Consider the following 16385-nt stretch of genomic DNA (forward strand, 5'->3'; position numbering starts at 1 on the left):
CCACTGGTGACTCACTGGATAAGTGCATATGAAAAATACACAGTCAGTATAACCTGAATTTGAGGTTTTGTCCGTTGTTGACATTAAATTGAACAAAACTGAAGAAGGATTAAACCAATCTTCATCAGACGTTAACACGCATAACATCAGATAAACTAATATAACATATCTAAATTTTAATGAAATTGATCGAGTAGTTTTGGAGATCTTTGAGTCACAAAAGTTAAAATTTTTTTGGAATTGAACGTAACTCAAGAGCGACTCAATCAATCTTCATCAAATTATCACATGCACAACGGTAAATTCACTACTATAGCGTATTTAAATTTCAATGAAATTTATGTAGTAGTTTTGGAAATTTTCAAGCCACAAAATTTTATACATAAATGGTATCTTCGTAATCCTCATACTCAGTAATAAACAAAATTCATTTAACCCCTCCGAATTCCACCCATGCAATCGAAAGTAATACCTTACTTTTCTTTGAAAAATTAGTAAAAAAAATTAATTCTGTTTTAGTTTTTTCATAGAAATCAAGCAAGCAACATGTTTTGCTCGAAGACTGATAATGGATTTCAATTAATGTTTTCATGAAGTAGTTATTTTCTAAAAATATGAATTTTGATTAATTAATACCGATTCTAATGTTTCTCTTTTTTGTTATAATATTTTTAAAAAGTATGGTCAGATTAAAAAATGGAAACAATTTTCTTCCTTCTTTTAATCTTTTTCTTCAATTAATGAAAACTACTATAATATTACGTGAACTTTTTTTAGTACTCCCAAGTTGATATATATATATATCTTCTGAACCTATAAAGCAACTTGTACCAACTGACTGATTTATCAATACCCAGCAAAAACTACTGAAGATAAATTGATGAAAATTTGTAAACGTGTTCTTCTTACGGGTGTTCACGTAATACTAAGAAACGGTTTTTTGACATTTCGAGTTTAAAGGATTAAAGTGGAGTAACAATGAAATTAACTTCTTTTTTTTTAATTTTTTGGTAAAAAAATGAAAATATCAACTTGATTTTTAGTGTGAGTAATCTTCATGGGAATATCTAAAAACACATTTCTACATTTTATGAAATTCCGAGTTTAAAGGGTTAAAATAAATTTTTGGTTTTTTTTTAAATCTAACTATTTTTTTAATTTTTCGGTAACAAATGAAGATATCTACTTGTTTTTTGGTGTGTGCAAACTACATGTGAATATTTAAAAACTAAATTCTAGATTTTTCGAAATTCGATCTTGAAAGGGGTGAAGAAAGGTAAAATATTTTGAACAATAATTGCAAATTATCCCCATTTCCGATTATACTATACAAGATATTCACTATATTTGGGCTTGCAAATACTCTTCAAACAAACATCTAAAAACCATTTTAGGGTTTTTTTAATTTCGATCTTTTAAGAAGTGCGACGGTGAAAGGGCGGCGCAACCAATAGAATCACTGCCACTATTACTACATGTGCGACCCGACTGGCTGTATCTACCTCCTGTAACATAACTAAAAAATTTTAATAAAATAAAATAAAAATTACCGCGACGGGAAACGCAAGTAATCATACAGCGCGGGCGAAGCCGCTATACTAATATATAACATTGTTGATTATTTAAGTAATAAACTAAAAAAAAAATATTTTACATCTGCAGTTTAATGACATCGGTTCAATTTGATACTATGGACACTTTTAACCATTGAAACTGCATTTTCTAACTAAAATTTTAAAATTAAAGTTATTAAATTTCTAAAATTACAGTTAAGATTAAAGTTTTATTCGTAACTTTAATTTTCATTGTTAATAGATATTTTATTTAACAATTTTTTTTTTAATATTTTTTAGCCATGTTCCAAACTCCATTAGGAGCAACAGGTTCAGCTACTTGTCCAAGAGGAGATCCTTTAAGTCCTCCAGGACATAGTCATAGTCCTATACCACCACTTACCAGTCAGTCTCCAACACCAATTCAACAACAAACTGTAAGTACTAATGTTATTATTTAATAATTTTATTTAACTTTTAATTGGCTAATATTCTAGCGATTACTAACTGCGCGTGCTTCAGAGTAGCGTAGTTGGTATGCACTTGTTTAATCGCTTAGAATCGTGGCGTAAAACGACTGGATTCACGATTTCCTCGGAAAAAACCAAGTGCATTTGCTTTTCCCGGTTGAGAAAACATGTTTACCCCCAAGTGTTTTTATACGGTGAACCAGTTGAAGCATGCATGCGGGTTAGATTTCTAGGATTGTGGTTTGATCAACGACTAACGTGGGTAACAGATTTGAAGGAGCTGAAGGTAAATTTTCTAAAGATGTTGGACATGCTATCTAATATCCGTTGGGGAGCCGATCGTATATGCATGTTGCGCTTCTATCGAGCTCTTTCCATTCCCGCTTAGACTACGGCATCGGGCTACCACTCTAAAGACGCTCGATGCAGTCCCTCAATCATATATCTGTCTTGCTACAATTGCGTTTCGCTTAAGCTCCGTGGTAAGTCTGCTGGTGTACAGGGGTGAGCCATCTATTTGGTATAGAAGAAAGCAAATCATATGCTCCTGTATAGCTCACATTAAAGCGCAATCAATTCATCCAACCTTTAATGCGGTATTCTCCAATCAGCATATTAATCGATATGAGGAACGGCCATCATCTACTGCTCCACTAGAAATCAGAGCTCAGCGTCTTTTCTTTGCTGGAAATGTACAATTACCTTCAGTTCTTACTGTTGCGCCATGTTATTACCCGTTTTGACGGCCTTCTCTAGGAAATTACTGCTTTGGTCTTTGCCGCTATGATAAGAACAGAAATCCGGTTAAATCACGAGAAAAATTCAATAATCTTATAAATAGCGTAAATCCTGTTGCTATTGTTTATACGGACAGCTCTAAAAATATTAATTCTGGTGGTTGTGCTTTCGGGTGTTGCCTTCCAGCATCGTCAGTATTTTCGTTGCGAAGCTGTTTGGTATTATTAAGGACTTAAATATAATTAACCCAACTTTTCGACATGAACTTGTCTGCTCAAATTCCATCAGTGCGTTACAGGCGATTAGTAACATGCACTCCAAACACGCTATTGTCTGTGAGATTGAGTATCTTATTTTGCAAATGGCACAGCGTAATACAACTGTGAGCTTCTGCTAGATCTCCAAACATATTGAAATTTCAGGTAATAAGCGCGCTGATAATACGGCAAAAGAGGCTTGTTTCCAGCCTCTCTTTACCAATTGCGTTGTTTTGAACAATCTTTCTGTTTAGTAAAAAGGGTGAGTGGCGAAGTGAATGGAATGCTACCATCGACAATAAACTTCGTCCTTAATTGTCATCGTGGAGCTTCTCATGCAGAAATAACCGTCGAGAGAAGGTTATTATTTGTCGTATCCGGATAGGGCACACTAGGCTCACTCATGGATATCTGATGACAGAAACGGATGCACTAGTTTGTGTTCACTGCGATTGCCAACTAACAGTGCATCACGTCCTTGTCGATTGTAGGTGTTATTCGGCATTGCGTCGCAAGTTTAGATTAGGGGCTAAAATCAAAAATATGCTAGGGAATAATGAAATGATGTTATCTTATGTTCTACGATTTCTTACGGCCGTCCGTTTACATTCAATTATTTGAATTTTCTCTAGTATGTTCCAACTGTTTATACCGATCTTAATTTTTAATATCTATTTATTTAAAATAACGTGTCCGGGCGCTGATGCGCTGATAATAACAATTCGTTACGCGCCCAGGAAAAAATTCAGAGATTATTAATTGCGGATGCTTCGTAGTAACGTATAGGTATGTGTTTGTTTAATTGCTGCCGTATTAGGAAAGCTATGTGTGGAAGATCTAGTCATACTAGTAAAATATTAACGCATTCAATTTTTTTTCACTAATTCCCGAACGCTACTTTTTGTTTAATTCCAATTAACAACATATCCTGGCAAGACATCCTTTTGTATTTCATTTTTATAAACAATTTTTCATTTCTTTTTAGATTCTATTGTGTTTTATTAGAAATGAGTTGAATAATAATTAATTTTACTTTTTTATGGCCATTTCCTAACAGGTTTATTGAAATTCAATTACATGTATTTTTTTCTTTTTTTTTAAGTGTCTGCAGGTATTATATAACGAATTTTTCTGGTGTTAATTGATTTTAAATTATTAAATTTAATTCTCTACGGCACACTATAATTTGTTCACTAGACTGAAATATGTAATTTATAAAGCTTAGCAGTTCTCTGAAAATTGAATTACACAATAGACGGGGTTATATTTACTTTTACTATGTAAAATACATTGAAATAACTTTAATTATCAACTAATCATTCATAATTATTTAAAATACGCAAATCAAGTTTTTGATTTAGTCAATAACGATTGTAAATTACATTTATTCGATTTACACAATCGTTTTAAATATAAAAATGTAAGAAAACTTCTCTAAATATTCTTAATTAAATTCTTAATTGTTAATTTCAGGCGGACGGTAGGTCCAGTGCAACAAGTCCTGGTCCTGGAGCCGCAGCAGGTGTAAGAGGTTCCAGTCCGCCCGGTTCCCCATTACAGTTGACTCCTGTCCTAGTGCCGGCACAGATTGCACGCCTTGCTGATGCCGCTCAGCGTCTTGTTCGCAGTCTACCTCATCTTGAACCTAAAGCAACTGCGGCTAAGAAAAAAACATGTAAAGATTTGGAGGTGAGCGCTATTATTAATTTGTGTTGTTAATAATGTATCATTTTATCTTAAAGTTAATAGAATATTAAGAACATAAAATTTGCTACAATTATTTCTTTGATTAGATCTGTAATCTTCAACATCTCTCTGTTGGTTTTATAAGAAATAAACTTTCATCGTAAATTAAAATAGTATTTATTAAAACAAAGAAAAACCAGCTATAAACTTTTCTAAAAAATTATAATCTTCACGAACTATCGGAATAAATTTATACTACGTAAATTACTTTTTTATAGAATCGTTTGTGAATAACATAACACATAAGTCAGACGATTATTCACGATTTGAAGTGAAATATGAGAATACAGGAATTAGATGATCAGCTGATAATTTTGTTGAAAAACGTTTCAGATAGCACATTGTCGGGTGGTATTAAGAACTATCAGTTTCATCAGGTAAAATATTCGATATAATAATCCATTCGATTAGAAAATCCCATGTATCAAATACTTTAGTTACACAGTACTGAATAAAAAATATTTAAGAAAAGTACCTAAGATGTATAAGATAAAAGTCCTGTGTAAAAAAGAATTTTTTCTACGTGAATATATTTAAGATTGGATATAATAACGTAATTAATCTAACTGCTATGAGATGATATGAGAATTAATGCTGACTGCTATGAGATCCGATTCTGGGTCTTAAATTAAATATGCAGCTGGACTATAAGATCCGATTTAATGTTTCAGTGTAATAGTGATTTCTAACTGCTAAGGGTCTTTATTGCATCTCATTTTTTAAGACAAAAATGTCGTACTGTAATAGAAAAAATTACGATTTCAACGGAATACTTAGCTTCTTTCTCCATTGCCTGGGTCATAAGTTATTAAGCTATTTCCAAAAAATTATAAATTTTACATTATCGTTATAAAATAACGGCTGTTTTTACAAAATAAATTTAATTTGTCACAGTAATTCTTTTACTTAAATTGGCAAACAAGTTAAGACTCAGTGTAGGGTATGATAGTATCATATGTTTTTTGACTGCTTTTTTTCTAAATCATTATTAGATCAAAATAATTATAGGTAAAAAAAGCGGTAGTGTATATAAATTCTTTTAAATATTTTTAAAAACTGCTACTTTGGTTCGAAATATTTTATTTACTTTTTTTATATTAAAGTTCCTTTTGAATTATGTTATTAAAAACTGACAGATAAAATAAAAAGTCGAGATGTAAAAACATTAGATGTAAAGTTTTCCTAATACCGTTATGAACCACATAAGCCTACATTCTTGGATTTCAGGTTACTAAAATAAGTGTTTCCTTATTTCATCATTATAAACATAACTGTATATTTTAGTTATTAGAATTTATGTCTCATTGGTTGAATTTATCTTCTTTTTTTTTTTGAGGCCCCAATTTTTGTCTCGCTCATTGAAATGCTCTGAGGCTCAAATTTACCTCTCACTTTTTATTTAATTTTAATTATTCAGAATTTAAGATGAATGAAATTTTGTTTAGAACATATATAGACAGAAAAAAATTAAAATTTGGGGAAACCCCTTTTGTAGCACTGTAAAAGGCCACCTAAACGAAGGAAGATTTTTTTTCAATTAAATGTTCAATCAATGATCCTCTTCAAGCGGATCAAATCCGCTTGCAGTTCAGAAAGTTTTAAGTGCAGCAGTCAACCTCTTAATTTGCTAAAATGGCAAAATCTGTGATAACATAAATAAATTAGTAAGATTCATTTTCTGCCTGTGATGCGTGTAAGAATTAATTATTTCTTTTAAAGAAGATAGAGATAAACCTCGAAAATAAAGTTTGAAAAGTCTGAATAGTAACTTTAGAATGATTAAGAATGATAAGAATGATTTCCTATGATCATTTCACCCACTTGGACGAACTGATCGCTATATAACGATTGGTTAAAATTATGATTCTGTTAACCAATCACAGTTTTATTCTGTACTAAAGGTTTAGTACAGAGCCAATTGGTTCAGAGTAATTCTCATATCATGAAGGTTGAAGGAGTCCTTAAAACCGTGAAGATTTCATGGATTTAAGGTAACATGTATGTAGTTTGTGTAATACTTGGAATTGTATTAGCCGAGTTTGTTTTTAGTATCGTCCACTTGCGCGTCCTCACGATTGACACACGTCTTATCTATCATAGCTAAAGTAATTTAAAGAAAAATAAAACTAATATATGAGCTCATCGGAGCATCATTCACCGAATATTCTCCCGTGACATAATTAAATAATAATTAATCTTAATACATTTTCCCGCATTCCTGGGAATTCTTGCTTGCTCGAGTTCGGTAATTGTTTGCTTAGTAATGTCTCTTGACTCCTTTTGTTATTTTTCGTTAATTCAAAGACTTCATCGCTTTTATGTTTCTAGCAAACAATATTTATTTTCATATGAGCAACGTTTTTTGTAGATATATGCGTATTTTAAGTAAATAGAAATAAACTAAACAAAGTGGAAGCGATTGGTCACCATTTGCCATACAGGTAATCACTATAACATAAAATGTAGAGATAATATTAACTTGCATGTAGCTGACTAACTTACTATGTTCTGAATAAATGCCTGTAAGAAAAAAAAGAAAAACTTGTTTAACTATTTTCTGTTCGTTTTTCATACTTATTCTAGGAAGATGTATACAATTAGTAATCGAGTTTTTTATTTTTTAATAATTATTTTATTTATCGTTTTTTGTTTTTTCCGTAACTTTATCGTTCAATATACTAGCCATCTAGATACGATACTGGTATACGTTTCCCTTTTCTTTAAAAAGGAAGTGCTGATTAAATAAAAATTTGAGTGCTAACGAATGACAATGTACGAGTATATGCGTGTAACGGATATATGTTCTAGCCGCTATTCATTTCTGCTTTGATTTTTCTGAGCACATTTTCCGCTTATATCTCGAGAACGATGAATTTTTTGAAAAAATCCCGGGGCAAAAGAGGTATCGTTTTACGAAATACCATTATTAAAATTTGAAAATAGCGTAATTTTTAAGTTTTCTACCGCCCCCTTCTAATTAAAGATATGTTACTTCCAGACCGAAGACCTGTTACTACCCAAAAGTTGGTCGTATCTGTGGAGCTACAGAAAGGAACAAATATACATTTCAGTTAAATAATGTACCACAAATACAGAATACAGCTCCTTTTTATGTTCTTTAAACTTCTACTTTTTGAAATCTATATCAAATTAAGGGTAGTATAAACTGTTTATTATTAATTTTCAAAAAATCGTAACTAAATATAAATTGAAAAATATTATTTTTACTTTTTTATTGAATTTTCGATGACTGTTTTGTATTTTATTCTTTTTAAATGTGTATAAATATTTTTTACTGAATTAATAAGAAACAACTGAGAATTTTCTTTTCACACATATTTAAAAAATGTTGTCTTCTTTTAACAGAAGTTCTTCTCATTTACGTATTTATTTTTAAAACATTTTAATAATGACCGGTTTTCTTACGTAATTTTATTTTATTAACGTTATCTTTTTTATTTAACAGAGTGTAGTGTGATATATAGAGCGCACCGTTTATTTAACTTTATATAAAGTAGTTTACGGGAGTTCTCCATTAGAGGCAGGACGTCAAGACCGGAGTCCCGGCGGGGGAATCTCTTGGGGTTCTCCCGCTGGAGTCATGGCATGTAACACACGACCGAGTCCCGGCTACCTGGGTGGGGTCTAGCGCCCTACCGAGGTAGTTTGAGGCGAAGGCACCCCTCGGAGCTGAGTTTATGCGTAATTGCGGATCCGGCTAAGGCGTGAGGAAGGGGGGAGATTACAGACGAAAAAAAAGTAGTTTATGAGTGTTTTAACACATATAATTTTATGATAAAATATATTCTATTTATTTTATTGATGTTTAATGAGAATTTGTTAACTTCCGCTTGACATATATATATTTGTGCGTGTGCGCGCGCGCGCGTGTGTGTATGTGTAGAAGTACACAAGTGTTGAAAATTACGATCAACTTCTCTCAGTGATTATATTAAATAAAGTGATCGTTATAACTTTTCAGAATTGTTAATGTAAAATCTTTAACAAATTTCTTGGATCTGTAGTTCCTTAGAATATTTTATTTTATTTACAAAATTTCTTTAAAATTAAAAATGTTAAATTAACGATTAAAAATGTAGCTTTAGAGATACTGATAAAAACAGTAAAAACCTTTTAAAACTCTCATGTAGAATGTTTAATTTTTAATTATATTCTTCTTTATTTAAATTAGTCTATTTTTGGTCAGATAAATTTTAAACGTTAACAAACAATCGATGAAAAATTCAATTAACTAAGTAAAATAGAATTTCTTGCATTAAAACGGGTTATCGTTTATTATTAACCAACTGAAACTGCAGTTTTCGTAAAATTAAAATTAAACTAAATCAGAAAATATGATTACGTTAATAAACCATTCCTAGAAAATGTTTACGTAAAATCTAAAAAAATAGATGACTTTTTCGATTGTTAAACAAACGTAATCAGAAAATACTGTAGTAAAGAATAAATGAGAAATATAAGTAAATAAATAAAGAAGAAATAATAATAAATATTTTTTTAAATTTATTTATACAGCAACAACAGGCTGACGTCCAATAACAGTTACTGATGGATGGTAATGAATTTTGTAGCATGTGAAAAATGCCATGCCTGACCAGGTCGCGAACCCAGAACTCTTTTAACCAGAATCCAATGAAAGACAAAGACGTTACCACTCTTAATAATAATATAATTGCATTAATTGTAAATAAACTGTACTTAACGAATGATTATATAACGACTGTTGTAATACAAACAATTGCTGTTGTTTCAGGTGACCCAGAACAAAGGGAGCATTTAGTTTAAAAACAAACCCACAGATATTTTAAACTAAAATTCGTTTTATACTGTTTCCTAAGTACTATTAATTCATTTAATATTAATTCATTTAATATTCATTTAATTCATTAAGTCATTTAAAATTTATCATAATTTTTATTTATTTATTTACTTATATTTTTGTATTTATACTTTTTCTTTTTTTAGATACTTTACTATTTGTGTTTTTTTATAATTATTATTTTTACTCTGGATGAGGACCCGGCTCCTCCTCCCCCCCAAAAAACCCCTTGTAATGAGTAAGAAATAAACATGTGTGGGCTATTCAAGAGGGCATATAAGTGAGTAAAACTGAAACTAGTGATATCCAGAAGCTGGTGTTCTTAAATCAGGAAAATGGAATGAAGAAAGAACAATTCCTATTTTTCTTCATTAAATTAAATATCTTTTATTTATATTTTAAGTTAAAAATATCAAATAAATAGAGGACTAGAAAAATGAAATTATTTGAATCAATAAAATAAATTTGTACAATTAAGTCATTAATGTGAGCCGACTTTGAGATTGAGAATGAAAATTTGATTAAGATTCTTTTCGTAATAAAAAAAAAAAATGAGAATAGCACACATTAATATCCTCTACGATTTTGAAATATTTTGGGGCTTAACAGCTAAATTTAACTCCAAAGGGCTGAAAAAGGTTCGTTTTTCCAAGTACCTCAAAAATTATTGATTTCAATGAAAAATTAAAAGTACATTTTTTTAAATTTTGATTAATTTAAAAAAATTAATTTAAAATTTACCAGTTAGAATGTTTTTAAAACAAAGATTTAAAATAAAACCTTCACAATTGAGAATTATTTTCGTAATTAACTCGAAAACTAAGTCTTATGAAAAACGTTGACAACAAAGTTGTAATATTTTACTGGCATTTGAGCTTGTTTATTCTAATATAGTGAAAAAATAATGATACATTAAACTAACAGTAAACAAAAAAAAATTTTTTAAATCTATATTTTTAAATTTTCATTGGCTCCCCCACCTCAGTATTGCCCCCAAAGTACTTTTTGGAAGAAATAAAAAAATTCGATTAAAAAATAAGCGATAAATAAAAAATAGATTTTCAATTTTTGGGGAACGGGAAATTTTGAGCTAAATATTATTTTTAAATGATAAGATAAACATGCACGCATGAATTGAGCCTAATATAAAGTGGGGTTATATATGCAAAATTTTGAGAAAACTGCTCCCAAAACTATATACCCTACCCTGGAGATATTTACCCCAAAATGGTACCAACGAATTGCCCATATTCACTAGTTTTTGTACAAAATGGCGTCAAAATCGGTTTATTCAGTCAAAAGTTATTAAGCTTCGAAATATAATAAGTTTGTACGTATGTACGAACTTATACCTTCTCTGTTTTTTTGTTTTTTTATTTATTTTTGACTAATGTAATGTGAGGAATTAAAAAAAATCATACCCCATTTTTTGACTGATTACCATACTATCATTCTTGTAGCATAGCTGTAGAGTTAGGATGCCAAGAAAATAAAAATAACTTTCTATAAGGCTGAAAATTTTTTTAAGTTTTATTAATCTGAGATTAGAAACCTTTTTATGTTACAAATTACCCAAGGTATGCGGTTATGAACATTTAAAAATTCACATATGTTTAAACATCAAGATTAAAACCGACTAAAATAAAATAGAACTTTCTTTTGTAGGACTTACGAGACTAAATCGGCTTTATACTATTAATGGAAAATGTTTTAAACCTTTAAAAGAAAAGCTTTTTATGATAAATTGTTTTTTTCCGTAATTTATATCGAACAATAAAATTAGTTTCTGAATAAAACAGGACTTCCGACTGATTTTTTTAAAAAGATATACAAATTCTACTAACTTGATGTCCTCCTAAGAGTAGAATGGCTTCCTGAATCCGTCCTTGAGTATCAAATTTAATGAAAGAATGTGACGTAATTATTAATGACGAGAATTCAATAAGTAAATATAAATGATTTTTTTTTTATAATTCCAATTTGTTTACCTGTGAAATAAATATTCGTTTTTTTAATTTTCATGCATTACATTACTCTGTCTATACAATAATTGTAGACAAAAATTTTCCATTTTTACTTCATAATTATATTGCAATGTAAAAAAAAAATATTTAAAACATACGTAAATGTTTTTTTTTTTCTAGCACTTACTTGGCATGCCTGAAGATGATCCTCGCAGGATGGACCAAATAAGAAAGTTCAGTGCCATTTATGGCAGGTTCGATTGTAAGAGGAAACCCGAGAAACCTCTCACATTACATGAGGTAAACTTTTACGACTACTGCTCTTAACATACGTATAAGAATTTCCTTCCTGGATATCCTCTCCCTGTTTCTCACAATCGAATTATTTTATACCATTTTTTTCTCGATTTTTTTTCTCGCTCATTTCCTTCTAATAATAATAATAATAAAATTATGAAAGAAATTAATTTATTTATTTTATTAAACTTTATATTATAGGTAAATTAAATTACTTCCGTTTTTTTATTATGTTTAGTATATATATGTATATATATATATACTAAATATATATATATACTATATATATTTATCCAAATTAGTTATTTATTAATTTATTGGGTGTTATTTAACTAAAAGGTACAATTTAAAAAAAAAAATAAGTCTGTACTGATTTTATTGATTCATTCACATAATATAGCCTACTTTACATTAGATATTGAAAGAAAAATAATTTCTAACATTTGAACCTTTTTCTTATCATTAACTTAAATTTATATTATTTTACTTCTGATGTACACAAAATTATTTTTTCTTTATGAAAGGATTTTTGGGATTTTTCTTCCGAACATCCATTCCCAAGTTATATAAACACAAGTTTAATATTTTTTTGATAAATTATAAAATGACTTTGTAAAACCATTTAATAATATTTCCATTTTTATTATTTTGTAATGAATTTCGTTTTTTAATAGGGAACAATATTTTTGAAAGAAAATATATTGTAATTGCACGAACAAGAATGCAAATGTTGCTTCTCTGCAAAACAGCTTCTCTGACATTTTTATTTGTGACATTAATACTTTTTTGTTCATTTTTTATGACCGCATAGGATCAGTCCATTATACAAGTCTCTTCGAAGGGAGTGTTTGGACCTTGCAGTCCTCCCAGTATTTTTTCATATGTTCAAATCTCCATGCCCTTTGTGTTGTTGAAAATGTTCATATTGTAAGTTTTTTCTTGTAAGTGTGAAGCGAGTGTTTTTATCCTTGATTTTTCGTATTTAATTTACCTTATCTGTGGAGTCTTCTGGTGCAAGGCCAATTTCCTTCAAATCCTCTCTTATTTCTCTGTTCTATCTGCATCCTGTCTTGGTGTTTTTCAAGTCAATATTGTACTGTACCAGCTGTTTCAGAAGTCTTGAATCTTGCATCCTTATGAAGTGTCCAAAGAATCCTAGTCTGCTCTTATGCTTGGTGTCATTGATGACTCTTTTTACACTCTAACTCTTTGTACATGACTTTGTAGACATTTTTTACTGTAGGTGTGTGCTAGGTGTATTAATGCTTTTATTATATTGACTGAGTTACATTTTTCTATATCTAAGCCTACTATTTACTTGTAAATTTTCAGGAAAGAACAAGATTGCTTCCTGTGTTAAGCATTATTAAACAAGGTGCATTGCATCTTTGCCAATATGATTGAAATACAATAATTTGCTTTATAATTATGACAAAAAAAAATTTAAGTAGTGTTCTTTTCTTTGTTAGATTATTTAAATCATTCCATCATTAAATTTGTCCTCAAAACTGAAAACTAAAAAAGTTACTCAGTTTTGAATAGTTTTTAACCTATTCAACTTAACAAAGTATGTAAAACAAACAGAAAATTTAAAATAAGTCTTATTAACTGACTAATAACTTATCTTTTCTCATTGTTTTCATTCAATATGCAATTTTTGGACTAACAATTTCCCAGTTATCAGATATTTTTCTTGTAATAGCTGTTTTAAATAGCAATTGTTTTATTTTTTTTAAAACTCAATCGTTGTATAAACTTAAAAATAAATATTCATTTTGATAACTTGAGTAAAATGTATGAATTGATTTTAAAAACAGTAATAGCATAAATATTGAATTTCAATGCTGCTGTTCTATATAAATTGCTCTCTCTCTCTCTCTCTCTCTCTGCGCGCGCGCGCGCGCGCGCGTGTGTGTGTTAAATAAACATATCTGAACTATTTTTATTTAAATTTAATTCCTAACTGAAATAGCTGTTAAAAAATACCAAATAAGTTACCCCTAGACTCAATGAGAAGAGGTTGATATATGACATATCAATGAGTGCTCTTGTAAAGAATCAGACCAATCATTCCTTAGATGTGTGGTTAATTGAATCGCAACTACCATAGTACAAAGGTATCCACTGTCTATTATTTAAATAAAAGTAACTTATCTAGGATTTGAACTACGGAATCTTTAACGATTTTACCATTAGAACAACCCAGTAGATTAGAAAAATAAGTAAAAAAGAAAGTTTTTAAATATATATAATGAAAATATTATTTATTATGTGTTTAAGAATTAAATGGAAATAAGATTAAAATTCTCTTTCTTTTCTTTACTTCAATGTTTTGATTACTTTATCCTAAGTTTAAAAAAAAATCAGTAAAAACAATTATGAAAATTAATATGTGCAACAAAAATACTTGAAAAATTTTCCTTCTTATCTAAAAACTATATAAATAAATAAAAAGCAAAATAATTTATTTAAAAACAAATTTCTTTCATTGTAAAAAAATATGAAAATTAACAGCTCTAGTGATATTGAAACAAGAATTTTGAATGGTGAGAAATTGATGAATAATTCACATGATATACCGAAACTTAAGCAAAAGGGTAAATGTCTAAATAGAATAAGTGCATTTTTAAAGAAACTGGAAAGTTTATAATCCAACAGAAATATTTCCTTCAATTACCAAAATGTTTCAATTTCTTTACTCTTTCTCTTATTCTAATTTACTCTAGACATTTACTCTTTGAATATCCGTATTCCATGTGAGATCAGTTACTCAGTTTCTCACCAATCAAATCATTCTTGAAGAGTATCGCTAGTTTGGTGATTTTTATTTTTATATTTTTTAGAACAGAAAATTGTTTTTGAGCAATTTTTTCACTCTTTATTTTTTTATAATTTTCTTATATATTAAGATAATATACAAGAATATCTGTTCCAAAGGAAAACTTGTTTTCATTATAAACTGGGTGTATATTAGGAGTCTCAAAGTCGACTTAAGTAAAAAATATAGTAAAAATCAGATTCTTTTTTCCTTATTAATAACTGGAAAGCAGCCTAATCTTTTGAGTTGCAAGAGTTGTTCTTTAAAGAGTTTTTAAAAGTATGTACTTATTTGCATAAACAGTTGTAAATGTAGATTTTAGTATATCTGTTTAATATATTTGGCTTATTAATAATAAATTTATTTCAGAAATGTGTTGATATTTAACAGGTTTCAGTTAATGAAGCAGCTGCCCAGTTATGCAGGTTAGCTCCAGCTTTGCTTACAAGGAGAGATGAATTGTTCCCTTTAGCACGACAAGTAGTTAGAGATTCTGGATATCATTATTCAAAAGGACATTCAAAGTAAGTATTATAATATATCTGAAGTTAAACACAACTTAATTAGAATTAAATACATATAATAAACCGCGTGGCCGCCGTCAATTCCCTATGTGGCTGTGGAATCTGAAACATAATGAACAGAAACGCACACACAAATATTACTGTCTTCTAAATGTTTGATTTTTTATTTACTGATTTTAAAATAAATCAGTTTTACCAGTTAATATTTTTTCTTGTGTGCTTTTCATTTATCCTTTTTATAAAATTTAAATAAATATAACCTGTTTAACTTTTTTTATTCTTACAGATCATATGCGTCCATTGGTGCTGGGCGATTAAGTATAGGCCATAATGGTGATAGTGTTGGTCCCACTAATAATAAAAGAGCTCGACTAGAAGCATCATCTTCGTCTCCTTCTTCTGTTTTGGCTGGTTGTGATACACAAGAAGATGTCATTCTCAGGCTTAAAAGACAGGTTCTTCTTTTTACAAATTCTTTAAATGTGTTTCAATTCTATGTACTTGTATATAAATTGATATTATATTTTTAAAAGTTAGATAATTATATATTATACAGATTATAACAGAAATGATTAATGCATTATCCATCACTATCATAAGGCACTGAAAAATCAAGACAAACTGGAAAAATGTTGATCAGACCTACATTGTGAAATACATTAAAAAAAAATTAAAAAATAAGTCATTATATTCCATATTAATAGAAAAAAAATAATTAAAGGAAATAGTGTTGATTCAATTACATGATGACAATAAATTACAAATAATAAATAACAAGTGCAATTAATAGAAAGCTACAAGAAACACTACTGAGGAAATTGTCTACAACTAGTTGCTCTGAAAGGTCTTTGAAAGAATAGTTCCATTAATGTGAAAGCCAGTAGTTTTAGATTTTAATAATTTTAACATGGTTAGTATTGCCAAGTTTTATCATGTTATTTAATAAAATAAATATAACATCTTAGGTTTCACAACCAAAAAGGTTTTTTGTGACCTGACATGAGATAAAGTCACTTCTGAAACTGACACAGCCATTCCATTCTCAAGATAAGCTCACTATGCAGGACTATTAATGAAAATGACAAGTGAAGTAGGTTTCCTGTTATCTTCTTAACTAACCCAAACATATAATCACAGATCAGTCAGCTAAAATGCAGGAGATATTTAGCTCTATAAGT

General features: G+C 29.3%; 1 protein-coding gene across 1 annotated transcript in view; it reads left to right on the forward strand.

Moving 5' to 3' along the window:
* The window catches only part of nab (NGFI-A-binding protein homolog), a 218567-nt gene that overhangs the window by 179096 nt on the left and 23086 nt on the right, over positions 1 to 16385 (forward strand). Inside the window, exons 4-8 of the mRNA XM_075366309.1 lie at positions 1854 to 1990; positions 4492 to 4707; positions 11749 to 11868; positions 15074 to 15207; positions 15494 to 15662. Coding sequence (XP_075222424.1) covers positions 1854 to 1990; positions 4492 to 4707; positions 11749 to 11868; positions 15074 to 15207; positions 15494 to 15662 — 776 coding nt within the window. The remainder of the gene's footprint in view (positions 1 to 1853; positions 1991 to 4491; positions 4708 to 11748; positions 11869 to 15073; positions 15208 to 15493; positions 15663 to 16385) is intronic.

This window comes from Lycorma delicatula, chromosome 5, assembly GCF_047948215.1.
Source record: "Lycorma delicatula isolate Av1 chromosome 5, ASM4794821v1, whole genome shotgun sequence".
Classification (NCBI taxonomy): domain Eukaryota; kingdom Metazoa; phylum Arthropoda; class Insecta; order Hemiptera; family Fulgoridae; genus Lycorma; species Lycorma delicatula.